Source organism: Ranitomeya imitator, chromosome 3 (genome assembly GCF_032444005.1).
Source record: "Ranitomeya imitator isolate aRanImi1 chromosome 3, aRanImi1.pri, whole genome shotgun sequence".
Taxonomy (NCBI): Eukaryota; Metazoa; Chordata; class Amphibia; order Anura; family Dendrobatidae; genus Ranitomeya; species Ranitomeya imitator.
In genome coordinates, this window is record NC_091284.1 from 466,872,570 (window position 1) to 466,897,006 (window position 24,437).

At 47.8% G+C, this 24,437-nt stretch overlaps 1 protein-coding gene across 1 annotated transcript in view; it reads left to right on the top strand.

Moving 5' to 3' along the window:
- Positions 1-24,437, top strand: part of MYBBP1A (MYB binding protein 1a) — a 108,761-nt gene that overhangs the window by 39,724 nt on the left and 44,600 nt on the right. The window contains exons 14-18 of the mRNA XM_069757458.1: positions 243-324; positions 6,954-7,105; positions 7,862-7,948; positions 8,168-8,317; positions 8,430-8,594. Coding sequence (XP_069613559.1) covers positions 243-324; positions 6,954-7,105; positions 7,862-7,948; positions 8,168-8,317; positions 8,430-8,594 — 636 coding nt within the window. The remainder of the gene's footprint in view (positions 1-242; positions 325-6,953; positions 7,106-7,861; positions 7,949-8,167; positions 8,318-8,429; positions 8,595-24,437) is intronic.

Genomic DNA, 24,437 nt, shown 5'->3' on the forward strand with positions numbered 1-24,437 from the left:
TGCAACGTCACGGATCGCTAGCGATATCGTCTAGTGTGACGGTACCTTAAGGCCCATGTTATTGAAGCTTTGGTCTCCTGTAAAAAAAAATAAAAAAAAACACAATATCCCTCGGTGCGATCACCGCTAGCACCGTGAGAAATTTCTTATTGATCTATCTAGTTATGTTTGATAGAAACATATAAGACAATGTTTTAATCTTCCTCTTCTTTCATAAATTGATTTTCTCATTATTTATTTAGACTGCTGATGAGAGTGTGGAATTGTTAAATGATATCCACAACTGTCTGGAAAAAGCGCTGAGCAAAAAATCAAAGAAAAAAGGTTTGTTAAGCATTAACATATGTCTGCATGTAAAGTAAGAACTGTCAAACAAAATTATAATTATTATAATATGCAAGGACAGAGCCATTCTGCTGTCATTTACTATGTAATATATACCTATAAGCTATTATCAAAGGGGACCTGTCATCAGAAAAATGCTGCCCAAGTAGTCAGTGTGAATCTGTCTCTTGCTCTACCATTACGGCCCGGTATGTGTTCTGGCAGACTAGGTTGATGTGCTTGGGCGGCTTCCCTCTTCCATGAATCCTTTCTCTCCCTTTGTGTGCACATAGAGAACCTAGCCACTTATGATGCTAATCAGATGGCTTTCATTAAGAAATCATTGACTAATCCAGCAATACATTGTGTTTTTATGAATCCAAAATGTTTTACAGATATACAGTGTCAGAATATTTTAATAAACCACCAACGTTTCATTTCTCCCGTACCTTGATTACGCCAAGGTTTTCTAAAAAGACAAAAATGTATCAATACAGGAAACCAGATGTAGCATACACCAATCAATATGGAGCTGAAAACGTGTCTTGAATTAAATAAGGCAAAAATCATATATGAGGAACTGTTGCCAGTAAACATATGGAGAGATATAACATAAAACACATATATAAAAGTTTTCAGTCATATTAATTAACAACACAAAGGCAAAACCTTTGATTTGGCTCTTATATCTTGTCCGTGTTATTGGAGGACACAGATGATGACCTTACCACTGGGAGGTAGAAACTAGGAAAAGCACTGTTAGCTCCACATGCTTATACGCCTCCTGCTGAGGCTATGACTATATCTCCCTTTTATAACCCATTTGAAGTGGGTGGAGTGATTCCTAAATCCACTGCTGTTTGCCTTTGCTCCAAAAATAAAAGCAAGCACATAAAATGTATATAAAAATAATCAGTCACATTAAAGCCGAAAAGGGTAGTTCAAGTTAAATCATATAGAGAATCTGTGGTAGATTATGCAGCATACCGGTTGCTACAATGAATATAAAAAGTTTACACACCACTACACTGTTAAACATCAGGTTGTAAGTTATCAGTCAGGAGAAGATTAACTAACTATTTTTTTTTCCAAGGCATTAGATGTACAGTTGTGCTCAAAAGTTTACATACCCTGGCAGAATTTGAGGTCAGGAGACTGAGATGGCCACTTGAGAACTTTTACTTTGTTCTGCTCTAGCCAATGACAGGTCGATTTGGCCTTGTGTTTTGGATCGTTGTCATGTTGGAACTTCCATGTACGTCCCATGCACAGCTTCTGGGCTGATGAGTGCAAATTTACCTCCAGTATTTGCAGATAAGGTGCTGCATTCATCTTTCCTTCAACTTTGACTACGCTTCCTGTGCCTTTGTAGCTCACACATCCCCAAAACATGAGCGATCCACCTCCGTGCTTTACAGTAACATACAGGTACGGACTGGGGATGAAATTTAGCCCGGGCATTTGAAATCACACAGACCCATGCGGTCCCCATCCGCAAGCACCAGATGGGATATATTACTAATATTACCTTGAATGGAGGAAAGGAAGATTTTACTACAAGACCAATATTTCTAATGATACCCGTGGCCTGCTGGGGTAAATGACAGAGTTAGCAACTTTGTGCTCCATCACAACTGTTAACAGTATGGGTGTCTTGAGAACACCGATTCTGTAAACATCGTAGCAGACAAGGCAGCCCATGACCAGACAGGCCCTTCTGGCATTTGCCAGAATTGCCAGATTGCCAGTCCGGCCCTGGTAACATAGTAACATAGTTATTAAGGTCGAAGGAAGATTATAAGTCCATCTAGTTCAACCCATAGCCTAACCTAACATGCCCTAACATGTTGATCCAGAGGAAGGCAAAAAAAAACCCATGTGGCAAATAGTAAGCTCCACATTGGGGAAAAAAATTCCTTCCAGACTCCACATACGGCAATCAGACTAGTTCCCTGGATCAACGCCCTATCAAGGAATCTAGTATATATACCCTGCAACATTATACTTTTCAAGAAAGGCATCCAGTCCCCTCTTAAATGTAAGTAATGAATCACTCATTGCAACATCATACGGCAGAGCGTTCCATAGTCTCACTGCTCTTATAGTAAAGAACCCGCGTCTGTTATTATGCCTAAACCTTCTTTCCTCCAGATGTAGAGGATGCCCCCTTGTCCCTGTCTTAGGTCTATGATTAAAAAGATCATCAGAAAGGTTTTTTTACTGTCCCCTCATATATTTGTTCATTAAAATAAGATCACCCCTTAGTCTTCGTTTTTCCAAACTAAATAGCCCCAAGTGTAATAACCTGTCTTGGTATTACAGACCCCCCAGTCCTCTAATAACCTTGGTCGCTCTTCTCTGCACCCGCTCCAGTTCAGCTATGTCTTTCTTATACACTGGAGACGAGAACTGTGCACAGTATTCTAAGTGTGGTCAAACTAGTGACTTGTATAGAGGTAAAATTATGTTCTCCTCATGAGCATCTATGCCTCTTTTAATGCATCCCATTATTTTATTTGCCTTTGTAGCAGCTGCCTGACACTGGCCACTGAACAGGAGTTTGTCATCCACCCATACACCCAGGTCTTTTTCATTGACGGTTTTGCCCAGAGATTTAGAATTAAGCGCATAGTTATACATCTTATTACTTCTACCCAAGTGCATGGCCTTACATTTATCCCCATTAAAGCTCATTTGCCATTTATCAGCCCAAGCTTCTAGTTTGCATCCTGAACAATTTTCCTGGCAGTTGTGGACAACATTTTTCTTGGTCTACCTGACTGTGGTTTTGTTTTTACAGAGCCCCTGATTTTCCACTTGTTAATCACAGTTTGAACGCTGCTGACTGGCATTATCAATTCCTTGGATATCTTTTTGTATCCCTTTCCTGTTTTATACAGTTCAACTACCTTTTCCCGTAGATCCATTGACAATTCTTTTGCTTTCTCAATGACTTGCAATCCAGAAACGTCAGTGGCCAGAAACACACTCTGCTTGTAATCAATCAGTGTGTGTGCATAAAAGCCAACAGGTCACAAGTGAGATTGTTACCTTTAGTAGCCATTCAAACCCATTTGTGTCAACTTCTGTGCATGTTATCAGGCCAAGATCACCAGGGAATGTGAACTTTTGATCATGGTCATTTGAATGTTTTAGGTTGTCATTATGATTTAGCGAAAACACAGTAGTTTGGCAATAAATGGCTTCCCAAAACCTCTAGCCATGAGTGGAGAAAATGTTTTGGTGTTATCACTCATATTCTCTGAAAAAAGGCCAGGAAAGCAAACATTTTGCCCGGGGTATGTAAATTTTTGAGCACAACTGTAACGTGGAGCACTGTTGAAAGTGGTTATCAAAAAGTGGCTTAAATTTGGCACAGCAGTGATGTTACTAGAACTAGATGTCCCTCAAAAATAAAGACCAGAAAAAAATCAGCTTGGGAGGCTGCCAAAAGGCCTACAGCAGCGTTAAAGGAGCTGCAAGAATTTGTCAGGTACTAGTTCTGTATTGCTTGTGACAAGAATCTTCCATATTTTTCGTATGTCTAGCCTGTGGTGCACGGTGCCAAAACTGAAGCCATTTTCTTCTTTTTCTAAGAAAAACATCCAAATCCTACATCAAGTCTGCCAAAAGTATGTGAGAAAACATGTTCTGGTCTGATGAGACAGACCAAGGTTGAACTTTTTGGCCATAACTCCAAAATGTATTTTTTTCTCAAAGCCAACACTGCACATCATCAAAAGAACCCCACACCTGTAGTGTAGCATGCTGGAGGCCGCATTATGCATTGGGGCTGTTTTTCGGTGTCTAGAAATGTGGGGGGTTCAGTCAAGTTGGAGAGAATTATGAACAGTTCCAAATATCAGTCTATTTCAGGCCTCTATTAAAAATTTGAAAATGAAGAAAATTTCACTTTTAAGCACAACGACCATAGCATACCTCCAAATCAACAAAAAAAAGTCGTTTTGCTAGAAAATGATCAGAGTCTTGGAATGGCTCAGCCAGAGCCTAGACCTGAATCTAACTGAAAATCTGTAGGTTGATCTGAAGTTGGCTGTACACAGGAGATGCCCTCGCAATCTGACAGACTTGGAGCATTACTGCAAGGAAGATTAAGCAAAGATGAACAATTCTAAATGTGCCATTCTGATAGACTCCTACCCAAAGTGACTAATGCTGTCATAAGTTCTAAGGATACTTTATCAAAGTATTAGTTTAAGGGTGTTCATATTTGGGCAACCACATTTTAGGCTTTGACTTTTCAACCCGAAAAGATTTCATTTCCCCCCCCCCCCCCCCCCATTAATTGAATTGTACTATTTATGTTGACATTAAAGGTGGAAAAAAATCTGAAGTAATTCTTAGTAAAAAAAAAAAAAAAAAAAAATTGTCAAAAATCTACCATTTTAACGGGTTTGTTGACTTTTCATGTCCACTGTATATGGTTAATAACCAGGGTAATTATCTACACATACACGTAATGTAACGTTTGCTGGGTGGGCTAATATGGACTCCGGTTTTAATGTGTAAACTTCTTGAATATAAGGCGAGAAGATAACAAAACAATAAAACATAAGTTACAAAAGAAAAGAGGAGAAAAAATAGGTAAGCAAAGGTCATATTTTGGGATTTCCTCCCCTCTTCCACGTGCACGTGTCTATATTTAGCTTGGAGTGGCAACCGTAAATTAATAAACATAAGGAGGTACCGGTCAGCCAACTCGATCCGGATGGGGAGACTCTGCGCAGGAACCAAATTGGACAGCTAGTCTGCCAAAACACGCAAGTGGCTGCAATTACACGAACAGAATATGATTCGTGAATCTGACAGGTTCTCTTTACTCATCATTTGAAACAAAACTATTTTATTAAAACTACCGTATATACTAGAGTATAAGCCGACCCCATTAATTTTGCAACAAAAAACTGGGAAAACTAATTGACTCGAGTATAAGCCTAGGGTGGAAAATGCAGCAGCTACGGGTAAATGTTAAAAATAAAAATAGATACCAATAAAAGTAAAATTGAGACATCAGTAGGCTGTGTTTTTGAATATCCATATTAAATCAAGAGCCCCATATAATGCTCCATACAGTTCATTATGGCCCTTAAGATGCTCCATATACAAATATGCCCCATATAATGCTCCATGCAGTTCTTTATGGCCCCATAAGATGCTCCATACAAAATAGGCCCCATATAATGCTCCATACAGTTCATTATGGCCCCATAAGATGCTCGATACAAAATATGCCCCATATAATGCTCCATGCAGTTATGGCCCCATATAATGCTCCATGCAGTTATGGCCCCATAGATGCCCCATATAATGCTCCATGCAGTTATGGCCCCATAGGTGCCCCATATAATGCTCCATGCAGTTATGGCCCCATATAATGCTCCATGCAGTTCTTTATGGCCCCATAAGATGCCCCATATAATGCTACATTAAGTTCTTTATGGCCCCATAAGATGCCCCATATAATGCTACATTCAGTTCTTTATGGCCCCATAGATGCCCCATATAATGCTCCATGCAGTTATGGCCCCATAGATGCCCCATATAATGCTCCATGCAGTTATGGCCCCATAGGTGCCCCATATAATGCTCCTTGCAGTTATGGCCCCATAGGTGCCCCATATAATGCTCCATGCAGTTATGGCCCCATAGATGCCCCATCTAATGCTCTATGCAGTTATGGCCCATATAATGCTCCATGCAGTTATGGCCCCATATAATGCTCCATGCAGTTATGGCCCCATAGATGCCCCATCTAATGCTCCATGCAGTTATGGCCCCATAGATGCCCTATGTAATGCTCCATGCAGTTATGGCCCCATAGATGCCCCATATAATGCTCCATGCAGTTCTTGCCATGCATTGTGCCACGTAATGCAGCTGCTACACTAAAAAAAAAAAAAATGACATACTCACCTCTCGTCGCTGCTCCTCAGCGTCCCGTCTCTCCGCACTGAGTGTTCAGGCAGAGGGCGGCGCACACACTAATACGTCATCGCGCCCTCTGACCTGAACAGTCACAGCAAAAGAACGGAAAGACGAGGCGGCGGTGGAACGCGGAAAGGTGAATGACATACTTACCTGCTCCCGGCGCTCCTGACGCGGTCCCTGCATGTCCCACAGTCTTTGGGAGGGGTAACTTCTACCTGTAGTGAGCGGTCACATGGTACCGCTCATTACAGTAATGAGAATGTGTGTCTCCACCCCTATGGGAGTGGAGTCCATATTCATAACTTTAATGAACGGTACCAGTGACCGCTGAACAGGGGAAGAAGCCGCAGGCACCCGAAGACCGTGGGACATGCAGGGTCCGTGTCAGGAGCGCTGGGAGCAGGTGAGTATTTGACAGGCGTTGCTCACCCGCCTGTCCCCCCCGCCTTCCGTGACTCGAGTATAAGCCGAGATGGGCACTTTCAGCCCATTTTTTGGGCTGAAAATCTCGGCTTATAGTGACACTACAGTGTGTTGCCATGGATGTGGACTTTATACCACCTTATAACTAATCAGTATGTCTATTTGTGAATGTTTTATAATGCTGCCATAATGTAATACGATTTAAAAAGCTTTACGCATGCCAAAGCCTAAACCTGTTTATCCGTACCTTTTGTCAGCTTCAGATGAACCAGAGTGGGTGGAGGTGATGGTTGAAATCCTCCTGTCGCTCTTCTCTCAACCAAGCAGACTTTTTCGAGTGGTCTCTAGGAACGTCTTTAAGAAGATTTGCCCACACTTGACCAAGGATGCCCTGCAACTGATCCTAAATGTACGTATTGTTTGCGTGGACTACTTTGTAAATTAGGTGGGTTGCCCACCTTATCTTTAGATTACCATGATTTCGTGGCACATTCTAATATATAGTATTTCAGGTTCTCCTCATTCTGCTCCCAGTGAAACCTCCCTCACAGACCACACAACTATTCCCTTCATTAAAAGGGCTGCTGATGGAGGATCATTTGACCAAATCTGCCCATCAGCCACCAATTGTAAAACTGCTTTCATATGTAAATTGTTTTTCTATTGGATGATGCTGAAGGACAGGTCTGGTTACTTAACCCTCCACTAGCAGCCATTTTGTGGACATCGAGCTGTGCGCAACCAGTGAGGAAGGCTGGACTTAACTGTAGGAGGAGAACCTGTAATAGTTATATTTTAGTAAGTGCCACAAAATCACATCCAATACATTAGTTAAACAAAAAACAAAAGTGGGCAGTGACTTTAGAACTTGTTAGTTGCAAATGTAGCTTCCCTACCATGAGACCTCTCGGTGGAGAACTACTGTCATAGTCCGCCATCAATGTTTTACAAAGACAACTGTTGATCCGAGTGACTGCCATTTAAATGTATCAACTGATTGCAATAGTCACTTTAATTTTAGAGGCATTATATGTGAAGAGACCTCCTATGGGATCTATGAAAAGGAGCAGAAGTATATGCGATAACATGCGTGTATTATCATGTTAATTTTCCAGTTGTGTAGTGTCATCTAACGGTAATTTCTCCATTGTCCTGTTATTTTCAGGTTTTTGATCCAGAAGAAGAGCAGAGTGAGGAAAGTGCAATTGTGATAACAGACGATAAGGAGCAGAAAAAAGCTCTTGAAGATCAGGTGGAGTTTTCTTTAATCCACCTCATTTAAATATCAGTGTTGTCTATGTAGCTGTGCTAAATCTTTACTTACTTCTGTGGATAACTCTGTTAAGCTAAAACAGGTTATATTAAGGCATTTGCTTTACAAACCAATATATAACTTTATTGGGATAGAAAATGGCATCGCTCAACAATGATGTATGCTTCTTAACTATAATGTTTTTATATATCGTATAAGGAAGAAGAGAGCATGTCTGAGGACAGTACAGACGAGGAAGATGGCGATGAAGATGAAGCAAAAGAGAGTGATGAGGAGTCGGTGGATGAAGATGTAAATGAGCTGTTCCGCAAGCAGCTGGTGTTAGTCTTACAAGGTGGCAAAGCTGCGGTAAATGATCCATTTTCTATGATTCATTTCTAGTGTACCCAAGATTTGGAGGTTGTAGACTAAGGCAATTGTAGTGTGCTGTGAATAACTAGATTTGATATTTTCTTGCCAGGATGGAGAAGATAGTGATGGTGATGTGGATGATGAGACCATGATGGCCCTGGATAACAATCTGGCGGCATTATTTGCAGAACAGCAAAAGCGTATCCAGGCAAAGAAGGATGAGAAAGCCAAAATTCGTGAAGAGAAGATCTTGCGTAAGGACTTTAAGATTAAGGTAAGTAAAAAAATATACATCTATATAAATTTTCCCATTAAGGCAGTTTACCTACTGTATAATGAAATTACTTTTAAAGAAATCGCCAATGTTATAGTAATTGTCGCATGCTTTCAACAGGTTAATGCATTGTGAGGTACCTGAAGGAATCCTTTGATTCAGCCCTTGGTTCTTTTCTTTGTTATTAGAGGACACAGATGATAACCTTGCCACTGAGAGGTAGAAACTAGGCAAAAACCCTGTTAGTGCCTCCTACGTAAAGGGATTTTCTCTATCGCCTCTCATTGGGGGACACAGGAACCATGGGTGTATGCTGCTGCCACTAGGAGGCTGTCACTATGCGCAAAAAAAGTTAGCTGCTTCTCTGCAGTGTACACGCCACCGACTGGCATTATGCACTTCAGTTTAGCTTAGTGTCAGTAGGAGGTGGACATGGGTCTTTCATTAGACCCTTATCTAGCTCAATGTGCGTCGTTTTCTTTCAGGTTTTCCGGAGGGATACAGGGTGAACAGTCACACCTGTACTCCCACAATGCGGACTATGAGTACGGTGTGTACTGCCACCCCGTATCCTCATAGATCCTTCAGCAGGACCAAGAGCCTAGCACACCAGCGTGCTTAGATGTCCGGTCCTGCCTCCGTCCCCCACCCACTCGCCCACCAGAGCCTGTCGGTTGCAGAGACGAGGACGTCCATCAGCTCCCTGGACGTCTCATTCCTTCCAGGTTAGTACCGGCGTGGGATGAGTATTTTCCCTTCCCACCCTGCGGCTTCCCTTTATCCTCAAAAGGGGGTGCCTGATTTAAGGGGTTTCTGATGCGGGTCACATCTCTTCCCTTTACGGACTACCGCGCCGCTTTTTATCCGTGACCGCGCTGTTACGGCCGCTCTTAGCGGCCACCTTACTACCAGCGCGGCCTTGCCACACACCGCTTCGGACCCCTGCGGCATCGCTGCTCCGGCCGCTTAAGCGGCCGTTCATTCCTTCTTCAGTGCGGCGGCTTTGTCAGCCGCCGCATCGCCTCAGGCGGCTGCGCTGCTCCGGCCGCTGTAAGCGGCCGTTCATCCTCCTTCAGCGTGGCGGCTTGCCAGGCCGCCACACCGCTTTGGGGCTGCGCTGCTCCGGCCGCTGTATGCGGCCGCTCACCTGCCGCGTCGCTTCCTCCACTGCGGCGCACTGTTCCGACGCCGCGGCCCTTCTCTGCCGGTCACCGATCTCTAATTTAGGCCCCGGCTTCTGCCCAGGCCTACTTCCGGTGCTGGACTCCGCCCCTTTCCCTCATTCATTGGGCGGGCTTTTCTCCCGACCGACAATTTCACGGAGGCACTGCCTTTTCTCCGCCCACCGGCGCCATCTTGGGACTCCTGAACCACGAGTCCTCTCCTCCACAGACGTTTGTCGCCAAATCTCAGCGGTCACATCCGCAGATCGGTCCAAATTGCGGCAGGAGGCCATACCACCCTCCTGCCTAAGGGACTACTTCTCGCCGGAGGTCCATACCATCAAGTCAAAAAGCTTCCTCCGGAATTCGTTTTTCGTCTGCCGTGAGTAGCTCTGCACTGCAGACTGACACTCCTCTGTCCCCTAACCCTCTGACATTTTCTTCAGGGACATTTTTCACAATGTCTACCTCTAAAGGGGGCTGCTCTAGCCCTCCTACTTCTTCCTCTAATTCCTCTGCCTTAGTCAAATACTTTGCATGTTCGTCTTGTAACTGCAAACTTCTCTCAGGTCAGTCCTCTCCACTCAGTCAGGCCTGCAGCAACCCGATTGTGCCCACCGCCCAGGATCCCCCGGCTGCTCCGCTCGAGAGCGATACCCCCACCCCAGGCTAGGTTTCCTCTCTCTCACAATCAGTGGCGGATCTGACACGGGTGTCCCAAACTCTGGTGTCAGTGCTAGACCGATTACCCCTGCAGACCCCCGCGGGTCGCAGGAAGCTCCGTCCGAGCCCTCCATTGCAAACCGCAAAAGGTCCAGACAGGAACGCCGGTCTGAGTCCTCTTCTCGGTCCATCTCACCACACGGTCCTTCTCTGCGGTCGACTCCCCCCCAACCCACCCCCCGGTCCTCCTCCCCTGAGTCAGGCAAGGCGTTCTCTGATGCGGAGGATATTTCGGAGCTGGATTCGAACGAAATCGCTACCATGAGGGATATGGTTCAGAATCTTATTGGAGCGATAAATCAAACCTGTGGCATCAAGGAGTCCTCTACAGAACCCGCAGATCAGGCGGTTTCCTTTAGACGGGTTAAACCACCTTCCAAGTTTTTCGCATCGGAATTCGAGGAGATTATGTCCAGGGAAAGAGCGAACTCGACCAGACACTTTCAGAGAGGAAAGCGAGTTGGCGTTTTATATCCCTTTTCTACGGAGCTCACTGCTAATTGGACTGCTTCCCCTTCGGTGGATCCTCCGGTTTCCAGACTGTCCACCAACACGGTCCTTCCACTGTCCGGCGGAGCACCTCTGAAGGATTCGAACGATAGTCATAGAATCTTTTGCGAAGTCAGCCTTTGAAGCGGCCTCAGCTAGTCTTTGCCCGGCCTTTGCTTCCACCTGGGTTTCAAAATCCATATCCAAGTGGGCCAAACAACTCCGTCAGGGCATTCTGGACGGGGCTCCACCCGGACAGCTGGCGGAACTTGCCAACCAGATTTCTCACACGGGTGAATATCTGGTCTCGGCCTCCCTGGTTGTTGCGTCTTGTGCGGCTCAGGCGTCCAGCAACGCAGTTGCCATCCGCCGGACCGTTTGGCTTAAGGCCTGGCAGGCGGATTTCTCTTCAAAAAAGTCCCTTACCAGCCTGCCCTGTCAGGGGTCTCGTCCCTTTGGTCGCCACCGGGGGCACAAGCTCTCTTCTTCCCCAGGCCAAACCTCATCGTCCTCCCCCTAGACGTCAATTTCGGTCCTTTCAGCCTTTTCATCGCTTCGCGGCGTTAAACTCTTTTCCCCAGCAGCAACAGAGGTCACAGGCACGTCAGGAGAAGACCGTATCCTTCCTGGCGTCCTCGCTACTCCCAGGGTAGATCATCCAGGCCCAGGACTGGAAGATCCACCTCTGCATGACTCTCGGCAAGACCCCAACCAATCTCCCAGGCTGGGCGGCCGTCTCATCTTCAGGGACGTCTGGATCTCCTCAGTAGAGGACGCATGGGTCAGGGAAGTTGTATCCGCGGGATACAAGATAGAGTTCGTTTCACGATCGCTTCTTCGAATCCCGACCTCCAAGAGACCCCGCTCTAGTTCAGGGTTTCTTCGCATCCATCGCTTCTCTCCTCAAAGCCGGGGTAATCGTTCCCGTCCCAGAAAAAGAACGGTTTACAGGTTTCTATTCAAACCTGTTTGTGGTACCGAAAAAAGACGGCAAGGTTCGTCCCATTCTGGATCTCAAATTGCTGAACAAGAGGGTTCGCCTGAGACACTTCAGGATGTAATCCCTTCGTTCGGTAATTGTTTCCATGGAGGCTCAGGAATTTCTGTGTTCCATAGATATTCAGGACGCCTACCTCCTTGTCCCGATATTCCTGGGACATCACCGATTCCTGCGCTTTGCAGTGCTCCAGGAACATTTTCAGTTCGTCTCCCTGCCGTTCGGTCTGGCAATCACCCCAAGGGTTTTCACGAAGATCATGGCAGAGCTGATGCCCATCTTGAGGGTCAGAGGCCTGGTTCTGTTTCCATACCTCGATGACCTCCTCATCAAGGCTCTGTCCTTTTCTCATGCTTCGAAAGCCTGTCCATCGTTCTCGACACCCTAGCCCATTTCGGGTGGCTGGTCAATCGGAAGAAGTCCTGCCTTATTCCTTCTCAGCGCATCATCTTTCTGGGCATGTTCTTCGACACTCGTCAGACCAAAGTCTTTCTTCACGAAGACAAGAGATCCATCCTCAGTTGGGATATATACGCTTGCTCCAGGGTCCTCGGCCTCCCTCCTTCCGTTCGGCCATGAAGGTTCTGGGGAGGATGGTAGCAACATTGGAAGCGATTCCCTTCGCACAATTTCATTTGCGACCTCTTCAACAAGCCAATCTGTCTCAGTGGGACAGGACAGTCTTCTCCCTGGATCGTCCGATCCGACTCTCTCTCCGGGTCAAACTGTTTCTCAACTGGTGGCTAACGTCACCTCTCATCTCCCAGGGCAGGTTCTTCCTTCCAGTTCAATGGCAGGTGGTGACAACGGACGCCAGCCTGCTCGGCTGGGGTGTGGTGTTTCGCCACCTGACTGTTCAGGGCTGTTGGTCGGCGCAGGAGTCATCTCTGCCGATCAATGTCCTCGAGATTCGGGCCATTTTTTTGTCTCTCCGTCACTGGGAAAGGATTCTCAAGGGCCTACCAATCCGAATCCAGGCGGACAACGCCACGGCTGTGACTTATGTCAACCATCAGGGGGGAACTCTGAGCTCCTTGACCCTTGCCGAGGTATCCAAGATCCTCCTCTGGGCAGAGGCAACGGTTACGGTGATATCCGCAGTGCATATCCGCGGCGTGGACAATTGGGCCGCCAACTTCCTCAGCTGCGAGGGTCTCGCGGCAGGAGAATGGTCCTTGCACCAGGAAGTTTTCCATCAGATTTGTCTTCGATGGGGACTCCGGATGTGGACCTCACGGCGTCTCGTACGAACAGAAGGTTCCTCAGTTCGTATCCAGGTCTCGTGATCCTCTTGCAGTGGGCGTCGACGCTCTGGCCATTCCTTGGTCACGGTTCGTGCTGCCCTACCTGTTCCCACCCGTTCCCTTGCTTCCCAAGCTGTTGAAAAAGATCAAAGCGGAAGGGGTGCCAGTCATTCTGATCGCCCCGGATTGGCCCAGGAGAGCTTGGTTCGCGGAGATCGTCAACCTTCTCGTGGACGCCCCTGGCGCCTTCCAGATAGGCAAAGAAAAAAAGCCAGCTCACCATATCCAGCAGAGCACGGAACCAAGTCCTGACACGATGCGAACCAATGGAAAAAAAAAAACCACGATGTTCCAGCTCCAAAAGGTAAAATAAACAAACTTTATTGGGAAAATATAAAAACATGAAAAATCATGAGCTCCATGAAGACAACACCATGACCTGCGTTAGTTTGGCTACGCGTTTCGACCGGAAAGGTCTTTGTCAAGCCTTCCAGATAGGCCCGATCTGCTGTCTCAGGGTCCGATCTGTCACCTGAATTCTCGGTCGCTCAGTTTAACGGCGTGGCTGTTGAGACCGCAATTCTAAGAGCGTCCGGCCTTTCTGACCGGGTGATTCACACCATGATCCAGGATATTAAGCCTTTGTCTTCCAGGATCTACTATCGTACCTGGAAGGCTTACTTCCGTTGGTGCGAGTCCAACCGCGTTCCATCTATGTCCTTTTCCCTGCCTTCCATATTGGCCTTCCTTCAGGCATGACTGGATTCGGGTCTTGCTCTTAGTTCCCTAAAGAGCCAGGTTTCTGCGCTCTCCATCCTTTTTCAGAAGACTTTATCTTCTCGGCCACAGGTTAAGACCTTCCTTCAAGGAGCAGCCCATGCTGTCCCTCCGTATAGGGCCCAGGTGGATTCATGAGATCTAAATCTGGTACTGGACGTTCTGAGGGTTTCCCCCTTTGAGCCTCTCGGGGAGATTCCCCTGTCAGTTCTATCGTAGGTGGCCTTTCTTGTGGCCATTACTTCTATCCGCCGCGTCTCCAAGCGGGCGGCTCTCTTGCCGACCTCCGTTCTTGTCATTCACCAAGACAAGGTGGTCCTCAGGCTTCAGCCTTCCTTCCTAAGGTGGTTTCTACTTTCCACCTCAACGAGAACATCGTGCTTCCTTCCTTTTGTCCAGCTCCGACTCATCCTCTGGAGCGATGGTTGAACAAGCTGGACCTCGTCAGGACGGTGAGGATTTTCCTGGCTAGAACGGCCGCTTTCCAGAAGACGGATTCTCTTTTCGTCATTCCTGATGGCACACGTAAAGATCTACCGACTTCTAAAGCGACTATTGCTTGCTGGATCAGAACGGCAATTCTGGAGGCTTACCGGGTCAAGAACAGAGTGCCCCCTCCTGGGATAAAGGCTCACTCTACCCGGGCAGTCGGCGCCTCCTGGGCGGTGCACCACAGGGCTTCCGCCCTACAGCTTTGCAAAGCGGCAACCTGGTCTTCCATCCACACGTTCGCCAAATTTTACAAGGTCCATACCTACGCTTCGGCGGACGCCAGCCTAGGCAGAAGGATCTTGCAGGCGGCAGTGGTGAGTCCTCTGACCTGATGGAAGTCCGTTTTTCCCACCCCAGGGACTGCTTTTGGACGTCCCATGATTCCTGTGTCCCCAATGAGAGGCGATAGAGAAAACAGGATTTTTGGTTGCTTACCGTAAAATCTGTTTCTTGGAGCCTCCATTGGGGGACACAGCACCCTCCCAATGTTTCTCAGTTTCTGTTGTTTTAAGTTTTATGACTGTTCTCACGTATACAGTACTCATGTTTGTGGTTAAGTTTCAATCTTGTTGTTTTTCTCCTACTGCTTTCTCACTAACTGAAGTGCATAATGCCATTCGGTGGGGTGTACACTGCAGAGGAGGCGCTAACTTTTTTTGTGCATAGTGTCAGCCTCCTAGTGGCAGCAGCATACACCCCATGGTTCCTGTGTCCCCCAATGGAGGCTCCAAGAAACAGATTTTACGGTAAGCAACCAAAAATCCTGTTTTCTCACGAGCAAAGTTGATTTTAATCAATACAACTTGAAATAATAATTTCCACAATTTGGTAAAATGTCCCTGTGCTGAGATAATCTTATAAATGTGCCCCTGCTGTGTACTGTGTAATGGCCGTGTCTGACTATGCAGGACCATGGTCTGATCATACCACAGCTCCTGGTATGTCTCCCTGTGTATAATCCATTCGAGGAGAGTGAAGAATAAGTCCTAATCCCCCAGCTGTATGTCCAATCTTCAAAATGAAAAGGAGGCAATCCTCTGCCATGTTAAAGCAAAACTATTTTGATTAGATAGAGACTTTATGGTACATTAGGCAGCATACTGAGTACTGCAGTGGATATAAAAAGTCTACAAACTCTTCTTAAAATGTCAGGTTTTTGTCATGTAAAAAAAAAAAACTATGGTAACCATGAGTGTATGCTGCTGTCGCTAGGAGGCTGACATTAGGCAAAAAAGGTTAGCTCCTCCTCAGCAGGGTACACCCACCGAGTAGCACAAAGCTCAGAGGATTTAGCTTCGTGTCAGTAGGAAGCAGACCCAGATCTGATCCCAGACCCATTTCTCGCTTGGGTTACTTTGTGTGTTATTAATCTTTTCCTCCACCATGCAGGCCTCACAGGAGCCCCCTGCTGCCTGGAATGAAAGCACACCACCTTCCCCTCAGTGGGCTGTTGCTATTTCTCAATCGGTAACTAACCTAATCAAGGTGTCACGCTACTTGGTACAGGTGCTAGAGCGTTTACCTTACCTTAGGATTGTTATCCTAATGGCCTCTGGTGTCTCCCATGAGATAAAGAAAGAAACGGTCCCGGCACTCACGTTTTTAATGAACAGTTGTTTATTTCCGTTGTTTAAACAACAACTGTTCATTCAACATGTGAGTGCCATTACCTGCTTTTCTTTCCATTCATTGTTTCCTCCACTAGCACCACGGCATAACATGGAGTGCCAACCCATTGCTCTGATCTCCTATTTTGCACAAGATTGCCTTGTGCAGGCATGTACTACAGAGGACAGAGAATGAACTTCAATCCAATATTGCAGCCAGCATGCAGCCAGCGGGTAAGGAAAGGGTGAATCAAACACCTGAAAATCCCGCCCCTATGGCTGAAGATTGTTCCCTCCAAATTCAGGTGACCGAGTCCCTTTAAGCAGCGTCAAACCCGCAGCAGCCAGATGTTACAACGTAGTGGATGGGATTTCAAGAATTCCCATGTCCACTCTACATTCACAGACGCCTGCAGCTCACCTGCGGAGACTGACATGCGGCATGTCTTTCCGGACCGCAGCATGTCAATCTCTCTTGCGGAGGCTCTAATCTACGCAGATAAATTTAATCTGTGTTCAATAGATGGCAGCTCTTTGGAAGCAGCGAACATGCGCTATGTCCAAAGCGCTGCCACTTCCGGAGCGTGTTCACCCAGCCTAATATTCGCTGATGTTAACCGGGTAAACATTTTTTTATTATACATTTTTTATAGTGCCATTTATTCCGTGGCACTTTACATGTGAAAAGGGGGCAAATATAGACAAATACAATAAACATGAGCAAAAACAAGGCACACAGGTACATAAGGAGGGAGGACCCTGCCCGCGAGGGCTCACAGTGTGCAGGGGATGGGTGAGGATACACTAGGAGAGGGTAGAGCTGGTTGTGCGGCTGTTCAGTAGGTTCAGGATCACTGTAGGCTTGTCGGAAGAGGTAGGTCTTCAGGTTCTTTTTAAAGGTTTCCGTGGTAGGCGAGAGTCTGATGTGTTGGAGTACAGTTCCAGAGTATGGGGGAAGCACGGGAGAAGTCTTGTATGCGGTTGTGGGAAGAAGAGATAAGAGGGGGAGTAGAGAAGGAGATCTTGTGAGGATCGAAGGTTGCATATAGGCAAGTACCAGGCGACCATGTCACAGATGTATGGAGGAGACAGGTTGTGGATGGCTTTGTATGTCATAGTAAGGGTGTGTGCACACGTTGCGGATTTGGCTGCGGATTCTCAGTGGATTTGGCCCTGCAGATCCACATTCGTTTTCCATGCGGTGTACAGTACCATGTAAACCTATGCAAAACCAAATCCGCAGTGCACATGCTGCGGAAAATTCCATCCAGAAACCCAGCTGTTTATTTTCCGCAGCATGTCAATTCTTTGTGCGGATTCCGCAGCGTTTTACACCTATTCCTTTATAGGAATCCGCAGGTGTAAAAACGCAGGCGAAATCCGCACAAAATCTGCAGAATCCGTGCCGAAAAATCTGCAATAGAATCTGCAACGTGCGCACATACCCTCAGGGTTTTGAACTGGAGTCTCTGGACGATAGGAAGCCAGTGAAAAGCAAATTCTGTTGTCATTCTCGGACAATGGAATTTAACATTTCACAGCTGGAAACGTGTTGCAATTCCCACCCATTTGTGCCCCTTTCATGTGATTGTGGGGTTCCAATGGGTTGTCGTGGCAGCCGGGGATCTGCACAAGACCCCCATTCCTGTCATTATGACACTCCTGTGAACGCCAGCTCGTGGCCGACGTTCATTGATCCTGATTTCTGCAATACATAGCTATACTTCGTAGTACAGGCAATTGGATGATTGCAGCTTCAAGTCCAGGAGACTTGAAGACAGTGAAAATAGTTTTTAAAAATAAGAAAAAAATAAAGTTCAAATCATCCCCCCATTTGGTCCCATTGAAAATAAATCTATAAAAAAAAACACCACTTGGTAGCGCTCTTTTCAGAAATGTCTGATCTATCAAAATATTGTAGAATCAATCTGTAAATGGCGCAACGAGAAAAAGATCGAAATGTTAGAATTACGTTTCGTTTTTTTTGGCTGCCACAACATTGAAATAAAATGCAAGAGGCGATCAAAACCTCTTATTTACCTCAAAATAAATTATTAAAAACATCATCTCGAGATACAAAAAATAAGCCTTCACCCAGCCCCAGATCCTGGAAAATGGAAATTTTATGGGATTTTAAAAATGGTGACAAACACAAAACTTTCTCATACAAGTATTTGAAGCATTTTTTTTCACCACTTAACAAAGAAGTATAGTTTATTTTTTATTTATCTGTGTACTCGTAATTAACTGGGGAATCATATTGCCAGGTCCGTTTTAACATATACTGAGCATGGTAAATAAAGAAACAATTGTGGAATTGCGCAGAAGGAGGGAAGAACGATATCTTCATTAAGGTGGAAGGATGAAACCACCTTGGGAAGAAAGGCTGGAGTTGGACGTAGGACTACCTTGTCCTGGTGGAAGGAAAGGAAGGGTGCCCGGCAGGACAGTGAGGCCAACTCTGAGACTCGCCTGATAGAGGTTATTACCACAAGGAAGGAGACCTTCCAGGAGAGAACAATCAGCGAGACATCCTGCAGAGGTTCAAAAGGGGGTGAGGCTTTCCAGGTGCGGTGATCGATGCGAGCTGAAGCCGTCTTGCGAGCGCTTATCATGGTGGCAATGACTTGCTGGGAGAAACCAGCTCGAGCTAGGATCCAGGTTTCAACAGCCAAGCCATTAAACGTAGGGCCCTTGAGCTCTGGTGGTAGATCGGCCCTTGGCGAAGAAGATCTGGGCGGTCTGGTAACCGCCAGGGAACGTCTGCTACGAGTTGAATGAGCTCCGCGTACCACGCGCGACGAGACCAATCCGGGGCGACTAGAATAAAAGGAACCCCTTCCATCTTGATTTTTCGGATTACCTTCGGTAGTAAGGGAAGCGGAGGAAACACGTACAGGAAGTGGAACCGGTGCCATGGGGATATCAGCGCGTCCACTCCAATGGCCTGGGGATCCCGAGAACGTGCTATGAAGTTGGGAACTTTGGTGTTCAGTCTGGACGCCATCAGATCCACGTCCGGAGTCCCCCAGCGAAGGCAAATCTGCTGGAAGACCTCCAGATGGAGTTCCCACTCACCCATGGTGAGACCCTGATGGCTGAGAAAGTTCGCCGCCCAGTTTTCGACGCCTGGAATGTGCACTGCGGAAATGATGGAGCGGTTGTTCTCGGCCCAATGGAGAATGTGGGAGACCTCCCGAATCGCCGCTCTGCTGCGGGTTCCCCCTGATGGTTTATGTACGCCACCGCTGTGACGTCTGATTGAATCCGAATTGGGTGACCCGTGAGGAGGAAGTGGAAACTTCTCAGGGCAAATCTGATCGCTCGAATCTCCAAGATGTTTATCAGAAGTCTCGACTCCCGAATGGTCCAACGCCCCTGGGCAGTGTGGTGGAGAAATACCGCTCCCCAACCGAGGAGGCTGGCGTCAGTAGTCACCACCAGCCAGTGGGTTGGGAGAAAGGACCTCACCTGGCTGAGGGATGATTCCAAAAGTCCACCATTTGAGCTCTTGCCTGATCCGCGGGTGCAGAGGACATGGCCGATCGAGGGATAAGGAACTTCTGTCCCAGTTGTCCAGCAGAGCATGTTATAAGGGGCGGAGATGCAGTTGAGCGAAGTGAACCGCTTCCATTGCGGCCACCATTTTTCCCAGGATCCTCATGGCAAATCGAATGGAATGAGGAAAGGGACAACAAAGCGTCCGGGTTCCCTGCTGAAGCGCTTGGACCTTGGACTGAGGAAGCAGGACCAGCCCCTTGGATGTGTCCAGGATCATGCCTTGGAAGGAGATCCATCGGGCTGGAACGGGGAGGACTTGTCCAAGTTGATCAGGCAGCCCAGGCGTGAAAAGGTATCCAAGGTAATGCGGACACTTGCTTCGCAGGCGTGATAGGACGGACCTTTGATCAGGAGGTCGTCTAAGTATGGCAACACGACCACTCTTCGGGAGTGAAGAATGGCCATGACCACTGCCATGACCTTTGTGAATACTCTGGGCGCGGTGGCAAGGCCGAAGGGTAAGGCCGTGAATTGATAATGGTCCTCCTGGATGGCAAAACGCAGGAACCTTTGATGTGGCGGAAAGACTGGGATATGGAGATAAGCATCTTTGATGTCTATTGATGCTAGAAACTCTCCTCTCTCCAATGAGGAGATGACCGACCGGAGGGATTCCATCCTGAAGTGCCGGACTTTTACATACTTGTTTAGGAGCTTTAAATCCCAAATAGGGCGCACCGTCCCGTTTGAGTAAAAACCTCTGAATCTCTCGTGTTCTGGAACCGGAACAATGACTCCGTTTCGGCGGAGAGATTCGATGGCGCGGAGAAGTGCGCGAGACTGAGCTCCTGAACTTGGGAGACAAGAGGGAAAAAACCGTGCCGGAGGGGAGGCGGAGAAATCTATTTTGTAACCAGAAGACACCAGGTGTCTGACCCATTAGTCGTGGATGACTGAAAGCCAGACATGTTGAAAGAGAAGCAGGCGTCCGCCTACTCTGGTGGTGTCGACCAGAAAACTCCCCGAGTCATTGTGAAGGAAATCTGGAGGGCCTGGATCCCCTGGTTCTGGGTTGCCTAGGCTTACCTCACCAGGACTGATTCTGCCTGTATGAGGGCCGAGGGTCTCTCTATGTACATGGAGATCGTTCTGATCTGGACGAAGCCGTGGAGGAGGACCAGAATGGGCTATTGCAAAAGGGCCGAAAGCAAAACTGTTGCTGACGCTGAAAAGCAGTTTTTGGCCTGTGCTGCAGGAGGAATTTGCTTTTCCCTCCTGTAGCATCGGGAATAAGCTGGTCTAATTTTTCTCCAAACAGACATCCGCTCTGAAAAGGCAGAGAAATCGGAGATTTTTTAGAGGAGGACTCCGCGCGCCACTCTCTAAGCCAAAATGCTCTCCTAATGGTGACGGCGTTTGAGGCAGCAACAGCCGCACAGTCTGCTGCGTCTAAAGACGCATACATCACATAGTCTCCAGCCATAGTGATTTGTTTGTCGAGATCCGCCGCCTCAGACGGAAGAGCTTGGTCCTGAATAGATTTTGCAAGGGCATCTGCCCAGAAAACCATTGCTTTTGCGACGCATGCCCCCGCAAAGGAAGGGGATAAAGAGGAGCGTGAGGCTTCATATACTGAGCGAGCCTGGGAATCTAACTGGTGTTCTGTGGGATTTTTAATTGAAGCCCCATCAGGTACAGATAAAAGCGTTTTGGCAGCCAAACGCGATACCGGAGGATCTACTGTTGGAGGTTCCGTCCAATCTTTGACAAGATTTGCGGAAAAGGGATACTTCAAACCCAGGGCCTTTTTGCCCGTAAAGCGCTTATCCGGTCGCTCCCTGTGTCGCCGGACTATGTCTAAGAAATCCGGATGAGAGGCGAACACCCTATGGGATCGCTTGGTTATTGTAAAAGATACCGCATGATCCGGAGCCGAATTAGGGTCATCATCAACCTTAAGCGCATGATTGACCGATTCCATGAGGGAATCCACAGTCGATTGAAACTCCAGAGAATCCGGGTCCAAAGACGCCTCAGACTCATACTCAGTCATGATCGCTGCGAACCCCTGGAGAGGGTGAGCGAGAAGTGGAGCTACCAGAGGCTGAATGGAGTGGTGAATGCTCAGGAGAGGTAGTGCGGATCCGTTTTTTTGGATGACCGTACCTCCTTCAGGTGAGAGCGGCACCTGCTGGCCGATGATTCCCCTGTAAGGGAGGGGTCTCTTAACCCAGATAAATAAGTGCCCCGCTCCCCAGAGGGGTCATGAAGGGATTCAGTCTCTTTGGCCAGCGAAGCCATGGATTGTGACAGTGACGCGGCCCACTCAGGGGGGCTAGATATACTGGGGTTGGTAGCGTCGGAGGGCTCCTTGGCACATTGGGCATCACAGGCTCGGCAGAGAGGAGAGCTTTGAGGCCGAGGAAGAGGAGCCTGGCAGGTGGTACATGTAGTGAAAAAGGTGGTTTGAACCTTTTGTAGCCTTTTTAGCCCTTGACTGCAACATGATATACCCCAATATAAGTAAAAACGCTGCTAGTGGAAGCTATGAGGGTTAAAGCTGCAGGGTAGCACCTAGTGCAGTTTCTTTACCCAGGTCCTGTGTCCCGCAATCAGATCAGGCGGTGCGCTGAGTAGGGGAGAAGACCGGCTTCCAGGGCTTGACACGTGCAGACTAAGGGCGGCCCGAACAGCGGTGCTGCAGGGAAGATGGCCACCGAGATTTGGGGGGGTAGTCTCGCATAGAGCGAGAAGCACCAGGTCTGTGGGCGGAGCCGCTGGAATGATGCGATCGGGGGGGGCTATCTGGATGTGGCCTACACAAAGGCCGAACGCAGGGACTAAATTTCTGGCTGCGGCCGGCGTGCACCCGCGGACCGCCGAGAGAGCCACGGAGCCCTGTGGGGACCGTGCCGCTATGGAGCCCTCTTAAGCCTGCCGGAAAACGACCCCTCCTGGGTGGCACTTACCCCGATATGAAGGGTATGGCAAATGCCACAGGTCAGAGCTGTGCCCGGGGTAGATAGGACGGTGCAGGGTTGGGGGAGCCTCCATCCACCATCCCCTTGAAAGGGGGGTGAGAGGAACCATCCGCCTCCTTCCATCATCCGCTCTTTTCAGTGGTGATGCAGTGGGGGGCTGCACGGATGCCACAATGTAAGGTGCCTCTGAACATCCAAGGGTCAGACCTGGTGGGCAGGGCGAGATGTCCGGCAATAGGCCTGGCTGCAGAAGAGGATACGTGGAGGTGACACTCCAGTGCTCATCTGTTAAGAGGGGGGGAGATCAGTGCCCTTGAAGGGGCCCGTTGCCCCTAGAATCAGCTCAGGCAGTGGCATCCCATGTCACAGGAGAGGAATCGGAGAGGTAACACTCCCGTGCTCGCCTGTTGTAGGTTCGGAGAGATCGGAGCCTTGAAAGGTTCCGTCGCCCCTTCGTTCGGGTAGAAAGGTTAAATCCAAAAGGTTAAAGTTCTTGTCTGAATAGCAGACCCAGTGTGCCTCCTACGGGACACTAAGCTTGAACTGGGTCTCTGGAAGCCAGCACGAGGGTGTATACTGCAGGGGAGGAGCTAACTTTTTTTGTCTCAACTTAGTGTCGGCCTCCTAGCGACAGCAGCATAACACCCATGGTTCTGTGTCCCCGAACGTGGCGAAGGAGAAAGCTTGACCTGACTCTCCTTTTTGTCAAAATTGTTAAAACTGTACTACAAATTTACAGTTAAAAATAAAAAAAAGTACAACTCCAAGCCCTCATCTACTATATAATTGTCTAAGGGTCACTTCCGTCTGTCCTTCTGTCTTTCTGTCTGTCACGGATATTCATTGGTTGCGGCCTCTGTCTGTCATGAAATCAAAGTCGCTGATTGGTCGTGGCAAAACGCCCACGACCATTGCCACGACCAATCAGCGACGGGCGCAGTCCGGCGGCAACATGGCCGCTCCTTCCTCCCTGCAGTCAGAGCCCGCTCCGTACTCCCTTCCAGTCAGCGCTCACACAGGGTTAATGGCAGCGCTAATGGACCGCGGTGTAACGCACTCCATTAACGCTGCTATTTAACCCTGTGTGACCAACTCTTTTACTATTGAGGCTGCCTATGCAGCCTCAATAGTAAAAAGATCGAATGTTAAAAATAATTTTAAAAAATCATCATATATTCACAACATTCCGGCGCCTTTCCCGCTCCTCGTGACGCTCCGGTAACCGCTCCATGCAAGCGGCAGGTTCCGGTGGCAAGGATGGTATGCGACAAGGACCTGCCATGACGTCACGGTCATGTGACCGCGACGTCATCACAGGTCCTGTGCCCATACCAACCCTGGGACCGGAAGCTGCTGTGTGCACCGCACACAGGACCAGGACTTCAACGGAGGGTGAGTATATGTTTATTTTTTATTTTAAGTCTGTATACTACATGGCTCTATGCTGTATACTCCGTCGCTGTGCAATATACTTCGTGGCTGGGCAATATACTATGTGGCTGGGCAATATATTACGTGACTGGGCAATATATTACGTTGCTGGGCAATATACTACGTTGCTGGGCAATATACTACGTTGCTGGGCAATATACTACGTGACTGGGCAATATACTACGTGGCTGGGGCAATATACTACGTTGCTGGGCAATATACTACGTGGCTGGGCAATGAACTACGTGGCTGGGCAATGTACTACGTGGCTGGGCAATATACTACGTGACTGGGCAATATACTACGTGGCTGGGGCAATATACTACGTGGCTGGGGCAATATACTACGTGGCTGGGGCAATATACTACGTTTCTGGGCAATATACTACGTTTCTGGGCAATATACTACGTGGCTGGGCAATATACTACGTGGCTGGGC